The sequence below is a fragment of the Hemitrygon akajei genome, chromosome 24 (genome assembly GCF_048418815.1).
Source record: "Hemitrygon akajei chromosome 24, sHemAka1.3, whole genome shotgun sequence".
Classification (NCBI taxonomy): domain Eukaryota; kingdom Metazoa; phylum Chordata; class Chondrichthyes; order Myliobatiformes; family Dasyatidae; genus Hemitrygon; species Hemitrygon akajei.
The window spans coordinates 11151211-11166739 of NC_133147.1; the positions used below are offsets into that span (position 1 = coordinate 11151211).

The 15529-nt window shown below is 45.7% G+C and overlaps 1 protein-coding gene and 1 pseudogene across 1 annotated transcript; one reads left to right on the forward strand and one right to left on the reverse strand.

The window, feature by feature from the left end:
• Positions 1 to 7219: 7219 nt before the first annotated feature.
• On the forward strand, positions 7220 to 15350 carry LOC140715553 (schlafen-like protein 1). Its single transcript, XM_073027908.1, is given in 4 exon segments — positions 7220 to 7555; positions 10102 to 10461; positions 10463 to 10780; positions 13726 to 15350. Coding segments are annotated over 4 exon segments (1200 nt in total). The 3' UTR covers positions 13912 to 15350.
• Positions 12260 to 12710, reverse strand: LOC140715868 (cytochrome b-c1 complex subunit 8 pseudogene; annotated as a pseudogene).
• Positions 15351 to 15529: the final 179 nt, after the last annotated feature.

Genomic DNA, 15529 nt, shown 5'->3' on the forward strand with positions numbered 1-15529 from the left:
ATGACCTCTGGTTGTTGTCCCATCTAACCTCAGTGGAAAAAAGCCTGCTTGCATTTACCCAATCTATACACCTCCATTCTTCTCTCCTGTCCAGATTCTTTCTTCTCCCGTCCTTAACCTTTCACCCTCATTCAACTTCACCTATCGCCTTCCTTTCTCAATCTTTTTTATTTAAGTTTCAAATTGATAAACATAACAATGATAATGATTCAAAGAGATGGGGATTACATTAAGAACGGTTCATGTATACAGACACAGATTCCAAGTAACATGTACTCTAAACCTCCCAACCTCTTCACAACTGAACATGAAAAACATTCAAAAAATTTTATACAGAAAAAAAAAGTCCCCTTAAACTAAAAAGAGCAAAACAACAAAACAAAAGCTGGGCTGCCATGTTTCATTGGTTAAAATCATAATTTGTCATTAACTCCACACCTCTATACACTATCAAAAAGTTATTGAGAAGGATTCCGAAAAGGTCAGCTCACATCATATGAAAATGTTGAATAAATGGTCTCCAAGTTTCTTCAAATTTAACCAAAGGGTCGATAGTGCCACTTCTAATTTTTTTTCTAAGTTTAAACATGTTATAGTTTGGGAAAACCATTGAAATGTACTAGGGGCATTAGAACCTTTCCATTTAAATAAAATGGATCTTCTGGCTATTAATGTAACAAATGCAATCAAACGGCAAGCTTACATCTATCACAGACAGGATTTATATGGCAATAAAAACGAGCCAACTTATCCTTAGACATATGGGCCCTATGAACCACCTTAAATTGTATCAAAGCATGTCTAGCACACATTGAAGTGGTGTTAACTAGTTGGGGAATTTTATCCCACTTCTCTATAGGTAAAGATACCTGAAGTTCTCTTTCCCATTCATTCTTAATTTTATCAGATGTACCTAAACATATTTTTGTAATCAGATCATAAATAATTGCTATTAAATTCTTCTGATAGGGGTTTAAACCTAAAATTTAGGTTTTGAATGTTATTTTTCCAATACCACATCAAACAAATTACAGGGAAAAAAAAATTAGGTTTAAACCTATCGCCTTCCAGCTAGACTCTTTCCCTTCCCACCGTTTCATTCTGGCATCTTCCCCCCTCAGCCCTGAGGATGGGTCTTGACCCAGAACGTTGGTGAAAGCAATAAAACAGCCTTTATGTTTGACTGAGCTGGTGTACAGAGCAGCATCACATCCCAAAACGGTGGCCCCAAATCCTCGACGAATGCACAGACCTCCACCTTTGGTATCTACAGCAGGGGACAGCCCAATAAGCCGTTTTGTCTGGGTTGAGATACAACTGGCAGGATCTGAAGGGATCCTTCGTTTCTGGCTAATCTGAGTGCTGGACCCTTTCTAGTCAGCTGTTCATTGCCCCTGGGATTAGCTGCCCGCTTCGGTTTCCTCAGCTGAAGCCATTAATTATCAATGACTTGGGCCGCCGAAATACACGTTCAAATTGAGTCAATCACAAACGCGAGGAAGTCTGCGGGTGCTAGAAACCCGCGGGAACGCACAAAAAATGCTGAAGGAACTCAACAGGTCAAGCAGCACCTACGGAAACGAGTAGACAGTTGATGTTTCGGGCCGAGACCCTTCCTCGGGACTAACAGGGAAGTGAGGTGGGGTGGGGGCGAAGATGCCAGAATAAAAAAATGTGGGAGTGGGTGAAAGTCTTGCTGGAAAGCGCTGAGTGAGACCAGATAGGTGGGGGAGGTCAAGGGAGAAGAAAACCCGATAGCAGAGAGTAGACCATAGGAGGAAGGGGACCTAGGGTGGAAGTAATAGACAAGGGTTTGATTACTGACCGTTGACAACTGATGTTCGAAGTGAATCAGGCGCAGGAGAACGGTCTGCGTTCATCAATGGTTTTGCAGTCGTGGCGAGTCACAAGATCATGACCCAATTACGATTTCCTTGGTCCCGGTGTGTACCAATGTTAAGCTTGGTCTCATGTCATTTAAACAGAAAGGTTAACCCAACTTAGTTCCTGAACTAAACCAATAACTTATTGTAAAAATCTGTCGGTGGCTTGCTGTTGTATAGACACTTTTCCCTTTGGAGAATGAGAGGAGATTTGATAGAGGTATACAAAATTAAGAGGGGTATGGATGTGGTAAATGCACACAGGGTTTTTCCACTGAGGTTGGGCGAAACGAGAACTAAAGTCATAGATAAGTTAGAGGCACAAACTTGGGATACAGTAGAGGTGGCGGCCAAGGACAGACAGAGATGGAGGACCTTCATTGCTGCCCTAAACGCCAGCGGTGTAACGGGCATTAAGCATGTTAGCGTAGTGGTTAGCGCAATCTCTCACAGGTGGCGCGGGTTCAATTCCTGCCGCTGCCAGTAAAGGAGTTTGTATGTTCTCCCGCGACCATGTGAGGTCCCTCTAGCTGTTCTAGACACGTACGGTTTAGGGTAAATGTGGGCATGCTATGTTAGCGTCGGAGGCGGGTGCCCCCTTTACACATCCTCGGACTATTGCCCATCGACGCAAGTGTGGCATTAAATAAAGCAAATCTGCAGGAACACTTACTTGGTTCTGAATCCCGAGGTGTCGATGACACATGGCGAACCGGATCACCAAGGCCTCCCTGGTCTGTTCACCATTAAACCGCAAGAAAGAGTCGAGAGGAGAGAGATTTAATCTTCTCCATGTACAATGCTGACAGGCCTAGAGCGAGTGGCCGTGGAGAGGATGCTTCCTATAGCAAGGGGCGTCTAGGACCAGTGGGGGGAGCACAGCCTCCGGAAACAAGGACGTCCCCTTGAAAAAGAGATTTAAAGGATTTTTTTTTTTAAGCCCAAGGCTGGTAAACTTGTGGAATTCACTGCCTCAAGCAGCTGTGGAGGCCAATTCGCTGGGTGTATTTAAATAGGTTCTTGATTGGTGCGGGCGTAGGGGAGAAGGCGGGTGAATGGGATTGAGAGGACTAAAATATCGCCTGTATGAATGGACTGAATGGCCTCATTTCTGCTCATTGGCTTTCGAAGCGACGGAAATACTTTCCCTTGCGCCGCTGGAGAGGAGCCGCCGTGGGATTCACTTCGCTGGGTTTACATCAGCGCTTTGCGCCGCATCTGACGGCCCTTTATTACATCAGGGCACAGGGTGCATCAAAGTCACTCCCAGACAGCAGAGGAAAACACCGATGATAAAGGTATTTCTGGTCTTCTCCCCCCCACCCACCCCCAACACACAAGCCCACGATACAGACGAAGTTTAGACACTGAAGTCGAGTGCGTAAGAGATCCGTACAGAGGTCGCAATTAGACACGGGGCATTTAAAACCCCACCCGACCCTCCCCACCGGGGACCATCTCTGTTGATCGGTTCAGCAGAAATTTCCTCTGCGGCCCGTTGTTGCCTTGGATTTCCAGCACCTGCTGATCTTCTCCTGTTTGTAAAGTGGAGCTCTTGGTCAAGCTCTTCGGCACCATCCGCCAAGAGCAGGACTTCCCCTGTGGCCAAACGTTTTAATTCCGATTCCCAGTCCCATCCTAAGATATTGCTCCATGAGGCAATATGGAGCTACTATCCATATCATCTTGTGCTACGATGAGGCCGCCCTCAAGGCGCCGGAGGAGCAGCACTTCATATTGTCAGGGAGCCCTCCAACCTGGTGGCCAGAATATCGATTTCTCCATCCGGTTTTTTTTAAATAAAAACGTTTTCCCTCCACCTCCCTCTCCCACCTTCTTCCACTCCCCACTCCATCCCCTTACCTCTTCTCACCTGTCTGTTACTTGCCCCGTGTCCCCCTCCTCCTTTTCTTCATCTCATCATCTCATGTTCTTGTCATGAAATTGCTATTTATTTATGCCCACAGGAAAATTAATCTCAGGGTTGTATATGGTGACGTACATGTACTTTGATAATAACATTTAAAGCAATTCCAAAATTTACTTTGATTCCCCACGCTGTGGCTAAAGAAATTCCACCTCCGCTCTGTTGTAAAGGACAGTCTTTGTTTCTCTGAGGCTGGGACCGCTGGTCCTAGACTCTCCTTCCAGTGGAAACATGCTCTTCACGTGCACTCTTCCGAGGCTTTTCAATATTCAGTGAGATCCCCCCCTCATCCTCCAGTGAGCACAGGCCCAGAGCCTTCAAATGCTCATCATACATTAACCCTTTCATTCCCAGGATCATTCTCACTGACAGTGCTAGTGAGAAGAGGGCTTGTCCAAGATGTGAGGTTCCGTAGGGACAGATGCCTCCTGCTTGAGGGTTAATAGGCAGTGGTAAGTTACTCCTAGTGGTTGGAAAGACATTTATGGGCGTTTGAGTGGAAATTAAAAGAAAGAAAAAAATCAAAATCAGGTTTAATATCTCTGGACTATGTTGTTGAATTTGTTAACTTTGAGGCAGCAGTACAATGCAATACGTACCGGTAATAAGACAAAAAACTGAATTATAACAAGTATATATATATATAATAGTTAAATTAAATAGGTAGCGTAAAATAGAAATAAAAAGTAGTGAGTTAGTGTTCATGGGTTCAATGTCCATTCAGAAATCAGATGGCAGAGGGGAAGAAGCTATTCCTGAATTATTGAGTGTGTGTCTTCAGCCTCCTGTACATCTTCCCTGATTGTAACAGTGAGAAGAGGGCAGGTCCTGGGTGATGGGGGTTCTTAATGATGGATGTTACCTTTCTGAAGTACTGCTCCTTGAAGATGTCCCGGGTACTACGGAGGCTAGTGCCCATGATGGAGCTGACTGAGTTTACAATTCTCTGCAACTATGCTTTTCAGAATTTCATAATATAATATCTTTAATCATTTCATGGTATATAATTTCATATTTTCATTATGTTTTTCATAATTTGATAAGGTTACTCCTCAGTGCCCTACATTCCCGTGAGAACAAACCCACTGTCTTCTCACACTCCATTCCGTCGGGCATCCTTAAAGTCATAGATTCATGGAAAAGTACAGAACTGAAACAGGCCCATCTATTCCATACCACAACTGTTTAATCTGCCTACTCCCATCGACCTGCACCGGGACCACAGCCCTCCATACCTCTCCCATTCATGTACCTGTCCAAACTTTTCCTAAACATTGAAATCAAACTCACATGCCCCACTTGCACTGGCAGCTATCACCACCCTCAGAGTGTAGATGTTTCCCCTCATATTCCCCTTACACTTTTCACCCTTAACCCAATACCTCTAGTTGTTGTCCCACTTCAGCAGAAAAAGCCTGCTTCCTTCCATTTACCCTATCTCTCCCCTTCATAATTTTGTATGCATTTATCAAATCTCCTCTCAATCGTCTACATTCCAAGTAATAAAGTCCTAACCTATTGAATCTTATCTCTCAGCTCCTCCAGAACCAACAGCATCCTTGCAAATTTTCTCTGCACTCTTTCAACTTTATTTACATCTTCCCTGTAGATAGGTGACCAGAACTGGATACTCCAAATTAGGCCTCATGAATGTCTTATACAACTTCAATGATTCCGTTGTGCTTCTTTGTATTACCGTGAATGCCCACAAGAAAATGAATCTCAGCGTTGTAGACAAATAATAATAAATTAACTTCGAACTTTGTTTCCAGTGCCATAAGATCTTTGCTGTAGTGCGGTGATTGGAATTTATTTATTTACTGTTTATTGAGATACAGCGTGGAATAGAGTCTTCCTGCCCTTTGAGCCACGCTGCCCAGCAGTTCCCCAATCTAATCCTGGCCTAATCACGGGACAATCTGCAATGACTAATTAACCTACCAACTGGTACACCTTTGGAATGTGGGAGGGGGGAAGAAAGCGACTGTTCGCCTCTCCTTTCACTGTGGATTGGGGGACACCTCTCTGTCCCTTGTTAGCGAGAGAGAGCACCTGTGTTGAGCTGTCGGGTAAACAATAGTTTTTGGCGACTGTAGATCATGGTCGCTATTTGGCTGCTTTGCTGTTGGGTGGCGGGTGCTGTCGGCTTTTTGCTGAAATGGGTGGGGAGGAGGCTGATGCGCGGGGGAGAGGGGGCTTTGGAGATCTGACGTTCTTTTGGGATTCTGCTGTTCTTTGTGGATGCCTGTGAAGAGTAAGAATTCCAGGTTGTATACTGTATACGTTCTCTGATAATGAAATTGGAGCACCCGGAAGAAACCTATGCGGTCATGGGGAGAACGTACAAACTCCTTACAGGCAGCGGCGGGAATTGAACCCGGATCGCCTGTACTGTAAAGCATTGTGATAACCACCAGGCTACCATTCCGTCCCCAAATACGCACTATATTCCAAGTGAGGCCTGACTTTTGTTTCGTACAGCTACAACATGACATCCCATCTCTCACACTCAGTGCTTCAGCCTGTATACACAAGCAAGCTGAATGTCTTCTTCACTATCCTATCCACCTATCTCTCCATTTTCAGAAAGCTATGAATTTGCACCCCAAGATACTAGCTGTACCTCAATAAACAAAAACTTTAAAGATTTGTGAAACAGGATTCGTTTGAACTAAAAGATTCTGATTTCCTCTAATCACCCTCTGCCTTTCCAGGTGAACATAAGTCATGTCCCATGGAATTTCCCTGCTCCTGATGTCAGGTTCACTGGCCCAGAACTTCCTACGTTAACCCTACTGCCCTTTTCAAATAAAGCAGGGTTTCCCAATCTTTTTTATGCCATTAACCGAAGGGTTCGTAAATTCAGCTTGGGAACCCCTGGAATAAACAATATTAGCTATCCCCAGACCTTCTGGTACCTCAAAACTGTTCAAAGTAAATCCATTACCAATGTATATATATGAGACCACATACAGCCCCGAGATTCATTTTCTTGTGGGCCTTCTCAGTAGAACAAAGAAATACAATAGAATCAATGGAAAACTACACACAAACACTGAAAAACAACCGATGTGCAAAAGAAGACAAACTGCAAATACAAAAAAAAAACTAATAAGACTATAAGATCTAGGAGCAGAATTGGGCCATTCTCGGGAACCACCTCTGGACCCTCTCCAATGCCAACACATCTTAGATACTTTTCTTAGATACGGTGCTCAAAACGACTCTCAATATTCTCCATCATCTCTTTCAGGAAGAGAATTTCTGCCCTTAATCGAGGGGAAAGTCTCAGTAAGGAGTTTTGAGCTTCCAGTCCACTGGGACCATGGAAACATCAGACACAGCACCAAACATGTGAGGGATCCCTCCAATCTCAACCGAATGCAGAAAATGCTCTTTTAGTAGAACCATGGATGATGATGGTGTCCAAACTCCTTGTCTGTCAGTGTTCGTGGGTAATTTAAATCCGGATTACTCCAAGGAGCAGCTGAGCTACAGACTGAAAGATTTATTTGCTTCGGTTGACACTGTCCTGCAGAGACATGACATAGAGGTCTTCAAGAAGCACAAGCGAGCCCATGCGTATATACGGCTGAAAACGGACAGTGAAGTTCAAAAGGTCTTGCGAGAACTACAAGATCCTGGTATTTTGGAGCTGAATGACATGAAGGGATTAGTAGTTAAAGGAAAAACACTAAAAGTAGCCAAGGACATCCGTGAATTTTCAGAGCACACCTCCGACAAGGTAAGGGAACTGTCATGCCTCTGTTGGTACGTTATTGTTTGAGGTACCAGAAATGTTACTTATAACCTCCCTAAATTATTTCTGATTTCAATTCAGTTTATTGTTGTATACACCAAGGTAACAAAGTAATTCTTGATTGCAGGATTGAACAGCATATATCATCATCATTATGTGGCGTGTCATATGACATGGGCGATCATGGTCCCATGGCCATGATTGACCTTGGCAAATTTATCTACAAAAGGGGTTTTCTGTTGCCTTCTTCTGGGCAGTGTCTTTACAAGATGGGTGACCCCAGCCATTATGAAAACTCTTCAGAGATTGTCTGCCTGGCATCAGTGGGTCTTTACAAGATGGGTGACCCCAGCCGTTATCAATACTCTTCAGAGATTGTCTGCCTGGCGTCAGTGGTTGCATAACCAGGACTTGTGATGTGCACCAGCTGCTCATATGACCATCCACCATCTGCTCCCATGGCTTCACATGACCCTGATCGGGGGGCTAAGCAGGTGCTTCACCTTACCCAAGGGTGACCTGCAGGCTAGTGGAGGGAAGGAGCACCTTACACCTCCTTTGGTAGAGACGTATCTCTAATCTGCCACCCCACACGGTGCTAACAAATACAAATACAACAATGAACAAAATGAGCAACACACACAAAATATTGGAGGAACTCAGCAGATCAGAACACATCAATAGAGTTGATGTCGATGTTTCAGGCCAATCCCCAACAGGACCACAACCTGGTCATAGGGTTTGGAGGCTTGCATCCCTCAATGACCCGGAGAGCTGTGTTGGCTGGAGTCAGGGCTTTATGCTTTGCCTCTTGGCAGGGTCACCCATGCCAAACAGGTCAAAGGGTAGAGGCCAGACTAAGAGTGATCCACCGGTCCTCCAGGTTCAGGGGTTCAGCTCAAGGCTAACAACCCTGACTGGTAAAACAGAATTGTTATGGAAACAGCAATGAAGCATCCTTCTACATGTGAGTGCGACGGTATTCCTGAGTCTCCACCTGGGACTTGGATGACTGATAGTAGTGAAAACTGAGCTACTGACACGATGAGGTAAGCTTAGAACACCATCAGAGATGGAGGACTATCACTGCTGCCCTATATGCCAGTGGCGTAATGGGCAACAGAGAGTTTCAGGCCAAGGCCCTTCATCAGGACTCTCAACATCAGATTTCTAAATGGTCCAAGTGTTCAATTTTCAACACTGTCTGTAAGGAGTTTGTACGTATTCCCTGTGACCGCATGGACTTCATCCAGGTGCTCTGGTTTCCTCCAAAGACTTATGTATGGGTTATTAAATTGTGGGCATGCTATGGTGAAGTTGGAAGCATGGTGATGCTTGTGGGCTGCCCTCAACCCATCCTCAGACTATATTTGGTTGTCGGCGTCAATGATGCATTTCACTGTTTCGATGTACATGTCATAGAAAACCACAGCGCAGAAGCAGGCCCTTCAGTCCGCACTGAACCATTTAACCTTCTTACTCCCACTGACCTGCACCCAGACCCTCCATACCCCTACTGTTCATGTATCTATACAAACTTTTCTTAAGCATTGAAATCAAACCTGCATCCACCACTTGCACTGGCAACTCATTCCACACTCTCATCACGCTCTGAGTGAAGAAATTTCCCCTCATGTTCCCCTCAAACTTTTCACCTTTCACCCTCGTGACCTCTAGTTGTAGAGATGTTTCCAATCTTAGAGGAAAAAGCCTGCTTGCATTTACCCTATCTATACCCCTCATAGGACCATAAGACAAAGGAGCAGAAGTCAGCCATTCAGGTCATCGAGTCTGCTCCACCATTTTATCATGAGCTGACCATTCTCCCATTTAGTCCCGCTCCCCTGCATTCTCACCATAACCTTTGATGTCCTGGTTACTCAGATACCTATCAATCTCTGCCTTAAATACACCCAATGACTTGGCCTCCACTGCTGCCCATGGCAACAAATTCCATAGATTCACCACCCTCTGGCTAAAAAAATTTCTTCGCATCTCTGTACTGAATGGGCGCCCTTCAATCCTTAAGTCATGCCCTCTCGTACTTTGTATACCTCTACCAACTCTCCTGTCAGTTTTCTATATTCTAGGGAATGAAGTTCTAAACTATTCAACCTTTCCTTATAATTTAGGTCTCCCAGTCCCAGTAACATCCTTGTAAATTTTCTCTGTACTCTTTCAACCTTGTTTACATCTTTCTTGTAGGTAGGTGACCAAAACTGCACACAATACTCCAAATTAGACCTTAGCAACATCTCATACAATTTCAACATAACATCCCATCTCGGTGGCCCAAAACTGCACCCAATACTCCAAATTAGGCCTCACCAACTTCTTATACAACTTCAACACAAAATTCCATCTCAGGAGCCCAAAATTGCTCACAGTTCTCCAGATTAGGCCTTGCCATCTTATACATCGTCAGACTATTTTGGTTGTTGGCACCAATGGCACATTTCACTGCATGTTTGGATTTGTGAAGTACATGTGACAAATAAAACTAATCTTATCTTTCTCTCAATTCCTCCCAGAGCAGTTCTGTCGATCCATTGAAACAGGAATCCCACAGTCAACAGCAAAAGGACAAGAGGAGACTGGATCAAACTCAGGAGACATCTGGAGGCCCCTCAGGAAAATCCATGCAGCTACCAAGCAAAATCATCGACCACTTAGCAACACCTCTGATTGGGACCAAGTCCGACAGCGCTATAATGGGTGGGGAGATCGCCGGGCAGGAGCGGTTGTTTTACGGCACGCTGATGGGAAGTGAAACGAGGAACGTTGAATTCAAGCGAGGGGGCGGAGAGTACCTGAACGTGACCCTGAAGAACCACATTAGGAAGTACATCTGTGCCTTCCTCAACAGCGAGGGGGGCAGCCTGTTTGTGGGCGGTGAACGACGACGGCACCGTCTGCGGGGTGGAATGCAGCCACAAGGACGAAGATCGGGTTAGGCTGCTGATAGATTCGATCCTGAAAGGCTTCAAACCGCCGCTCTTCCCAACTTCCTACTCCATCAGCTTCCTCCCGGTTATCAAGGACGGGGACACTGGGCTCTTTCTAAAGGTCGTGAGACTGACCGTTCACCCGCCCAGCAAGGACGGCGATATTTTTCTGTACGAGACTGACCAAGGTGAGGTGTACATACGCAGGGACGGCAGCGTCCAAGGCCCACTGACAGGAAGTTCCATACAGGAGTGGTGCAGGCAGGTAATACGCCGGATTCAGAAACCATCCAGGGAGCAGCCTGTCCTTGTTCCGTTGGGCTCGAACAAAAACTATGGTCTGGATCTTGTGGTCAACAACAAAATAATGATTAGGGAGTCATAGACCATGGATACATGCTCGTCAGCCCCACCAATCCATGCCCATCCAAACTAGTCCCAATTTCCTGCATTTGGTCCATGCCCCTCCACGTACCTATCCTCAGTCAGGGTCGACCATGGACATTACGTCCTAGCTGTTTAGATACACAAGCCAGGGCAGTATAATATGAAGAGCAAGCTGTTGTCCGTGTAGCAAGCTCCCCCTCTCCACCCATCTGATGAACCCAAAGGAACGGTGCGGTTTGGACACCAGCAGCGTTGAACTCAATGTAGGACTGCCATCTCAGGATTTTTCCCTCAGGGTTTACTCCCGAAGCCTTCCCCATGAGAGGTTAAAGCCGCGAGGCAGCGGAGGCTTGAGGTCAGAGATTTCCTTCTCCTAGATGAGCTGCCAACCACGGCTGATGAGCCCCATCTACCCAAAGTGACTGGTTTTAAGGCGCCAGTAACCTCCCTTCGTCCCTTCCCCTGTCAGTGGAAATGGTTCCACCAGGCTTGGTAGCTAAGTCACACATGAAGACCAGCATCTGGACTTGGTGGTTAGGAGCTAATTGAGTCACACACCATTGGAAGCATCTAATAGGTAGAGGGTGCTTGTCCCCATTACCACCCCCAGCTATAACACCCTTAAAGAACCTATCCAAATGATACCATTGTACCTGCCTCAACCACTTCCTCTGGCAGCTCGTTCCATACACTCACCAACCCCTGCAAGAAATTGTTGCCCCGCAGGGCAGTTTTTCATTTTTCAACTTGTTAAAACTTTTCACTTCTCACCCTATGGTTAAAGATCAGATCAGTTTCATCTCTGACGCACCCACCATAACGTACAGTGAAACACGTCATTTGTGCCAGCAACCAGGACAGCCTGAGGATGTGCTGTGGGGGGCTGCCCTGAAGCTCTATCACCAATGCAGCATACCCACAACTTACCAACCCTAACGTGTATGTCCTTAAAATGTGGGAGGAAGCACATGCGGTCATCGGGAGAAAGTGCAAACTTCTTACAGGCAACAGCAGGAATTGAACCCAGATCACTGGTACTGTAGAGTGTTGCTACTGAATACGCTACTGTGCCACCTCCAGTTTTAGACTCCCTTATCCTGGCAAAAAAGTCTTGACTAAAGGAACCACTCAATAAATATCGGGCAATCAGTAAGACAGGGGTTTCCAACCTGGGGTCCACGGACCCCTCGCTTAACGGTATTGGTCCATGCCATCAGAAAAAGGGTTGGGAACCCCTTGCCCTAGGCAATGCCTGCTGCTGACGGGCCTCAATTCAAAATGGATCCTGGTACCCAGCAGGTGTGATGTCATCAGGCAGAGCGACCAATCACATTAAAGAATTTTTTTTCATAATAAATACTTTATTCTCAATAGACAGGACAGTTTTCTCCACAACAAGAAAGCAGGTGAACCTGCTGAATGGAAATACTTTTTGCAAAATAGAAGTTCTCTTGAAATTGGTATCTAACTGTCATTGGCATAGTCAGCTGGGTTCTTTCTCATTGACAATTCGTGTTCACGGTTGCCCCAAGTGTAAATGGGGTACGACACCGCAAATGAAGGAACAACACGGAAAACCTGGCCTCTGAATCGCCTCCATGTATTTGGGATGCCTTTGATTAAGTAATTTGCAAACGCCCTCTGTTCAAAGGGAGATATGGTGTAGGTAATGATGTGTCGCACCCTGGCCAAATTTCCAAAGTGGTGACCCATTCTGTAGAAATCAAATCCAAAGTCCTTCCTGTCTCCTTGATTCCGACCTCAAACGGCGGCGCCTTAGTGACGGACAGCAGCAAATGAGCACCATTAAAGAATAATGGGGCAGCACGGTAGCATAGTGGTCAGCACAACGCTTTACAGTACGGGCGACCGGGGTTCAATTCCTGCTGCTGGCAGTGAGGAGTTTGTATGCCCGCCACGTTCACGGATTGTGGACTCTCAGTCACATTTATGATGTGTTCTGGTATCTGGTCGCTAGTTCGGGTGATTTTGAATCAGGGCAGCCTGCAGTTAACAAGCTGAACTGTAATAGACCTTTTGATTTTGCATTTTATATCCTGTGTTTTTGCTCTTTTTTGTTGCTGTTTGTGTGATTTGTTTTTTTTTCCTCTCTGCATGGGTGGGGGTGGGGGGGGGGAAGGTTGTTTTTTTTTCTTTGAACGGGTTCCACCGTTCTTTGTTTCGTAGCTATCTGAGTGGAAGGCAGATCTCAGAGTACGTACTACCTATATACTTCGATAATTACCGGTAAATGTACTTTCAATATACAGAAAGGTGCCGGAATAGGGCCAGTAGCATCATGAAGAATTCCTCCCAGCCTGCTCCTGGACTGTTTGTCCCACTTCCATCAGGGAGGAGGACAGGTAGCATCCACACCAACAGCACTAGACTGAAGAAGAATGGGATTGAGAGGGAAATGGATCATGATGAAATTGTGGACCAGACTCGATAGACTGAATGGCCCAATTCTGCTCCTATGTCTTACGGTCTAAAAACAGTTACTTTCCCCAAGCAGTAAAGCTGATGAACACCTCCACCCACTAACCCACCCCCACCACAACCCCAACCACCACTACTTTATCATTTCCTGTCAGTCACCTTGCGTACAGACTCTCCTGTCACTTTACGACCATACAGTCAATCTTTGTATATTTATATTTATTGGGTTTAAAAAAAATTATTATTGTGTTCTTTATCTTATTTTGGTTTTTTTTTGGTCTGCATTGTTCCAGAGTAAAAATTACTTTGTTCTTCTTTACACTTGTGTACAGGAAATAACGTCAGTCTCGAAATTCACACGCTTTCGCTCTCTTTCTCTTTAAGAAGTGGACAGCCGAAGTAAAGAAGCTGCAGGGTATCGTTGACACCTTGGTTAAGGAGGAATACCAGCTGCAGGAAGAGCTTCGCCAGCAGCAGCAGAACCTGCAGGAGCTTCAGCAGCTACACCAGGAGCTGCAGGCGTTCAACTCGGACAGGGCGGCCGTGTCGAATCTCTGCTGCGTCATCTGACGGCCAAGCCGGTCACCGGGCTGGCCCAGCAGAGGCCGGCTTCCGATCCCCCCCGGCTGGAAAATTCTGCCGGAGTCCCCGGTCACGGAAACAGCCGCTTGCAAGCAATGGATTAATAAAAGCTCTGCTGCAGACTTGAAATTCTCAGTAGGCCTTGAGGGATTAGATTGAACATTACGGTTTCTTTAGCTCAGAATGTTGTGCCAACCTTTGAACCTACTCCAAGATCAATCTCGCTCTTCCCTCCTACATAGCCCTCCATTTTCTGTCATGTATGCGCCTACCCCAGAGTTTCTTAAATGCCTTTAATGTACCTGCCTCTAAAGTTCAAAGTTCAAAGCCAATTTATTATCAAAGTATGTATATGTCACCATATACAGCCCTGAGATTAATTTTCTATCACCACCCCCGCTCGATAGACCGCCATGCGTTCCACGGGCCCACTACTTTCTGTGTAAAATAACGTACCTCTCCATTAACGTGGTGGGAATGTGGCAAACAGGAACACGATGATGTGCAGCTCGTCAGATCTCTGTCCTTCTGTAAAGTAAGGCTGATCCTGTGGCCCGGGTCTCTGTTTTTGTCGACGCCCAGACAGCCACGTGGCTGAAAGAAAAAAATGGACAACTGCAGTATGTGGGAGGGAAGGGTTAGATTGATCTTCGAGCCGGTTAAAAGGTTGGCACATTGCGAGCTGAAGCGTCTGTACTGTGCTGTAATGTTCTGCAGCACAGGACAGGCCATTCGGCCCACAATGTTGTGGTGAACTAGCTGAAAAACAAATCAAAACCACCCAAACACTAATCCCTCCTATCTCCACCATGTCCATATCCCTCCATTTTCCTCACATCCTTGTGCCTACCCAATTGTCTCTTAAAAGCCTCCAATGTATTTGCCTCTACCACCATACCAGGCATCCACTACTTTCCGAGTAAAAAACTTACCCCTCACATCCCCTTTGAACCTACCCTCTCTCACCTTCAATACCCTCTGCTAATAGACATTTCAACCCTGGGGAACAGACTCCCTGTCTATCTATGCCTCTCATAATCTTGTAAACCTCCATCAGATCTCCCCTCAGCCTCCACCGCTCCAGAGAAAACAACCCAAGTTTATCCAGCCTCTCGTGACAGCACGTGCCCTCTAAACCAAGCAGCATCCTGGTAAACTTCTGCACCCTCTCCAAAGCCTCGACGTCCTTCCTATAGTGTGGCAATCGGAACTGTATGCAATCTCCAGATGTGGCCTAACCAGAATTTTATAAAGTTGCAATGTAACCTCTCAACTTTTGAATTTAATGCCTTGACTAATAACAGCAAGCATTCTATAAGGTTTTTAACCACCCCATCAACCTGTTTAGCCACTTTCAAGGAGCTATAAACTTGAACCCCAATATCTATATTCTACATATGAGTCATATTTTCTCTCCTCCTCCACTTTTTATTTACCTCCCCCCCCCCCCCCCCCCACCAACCAACCAGGCTTGTCCTTCTTCCTACCTTTTTATCCTGACATCTTCTTCCTTCCTTCTCAGTCCCGAAGAAAGGTCTCAGCCCCTTAACATCAACTGTTTATTAATTTCCATAGATGCTGCCTGAGTTTCTCCAGTATCTTCTGT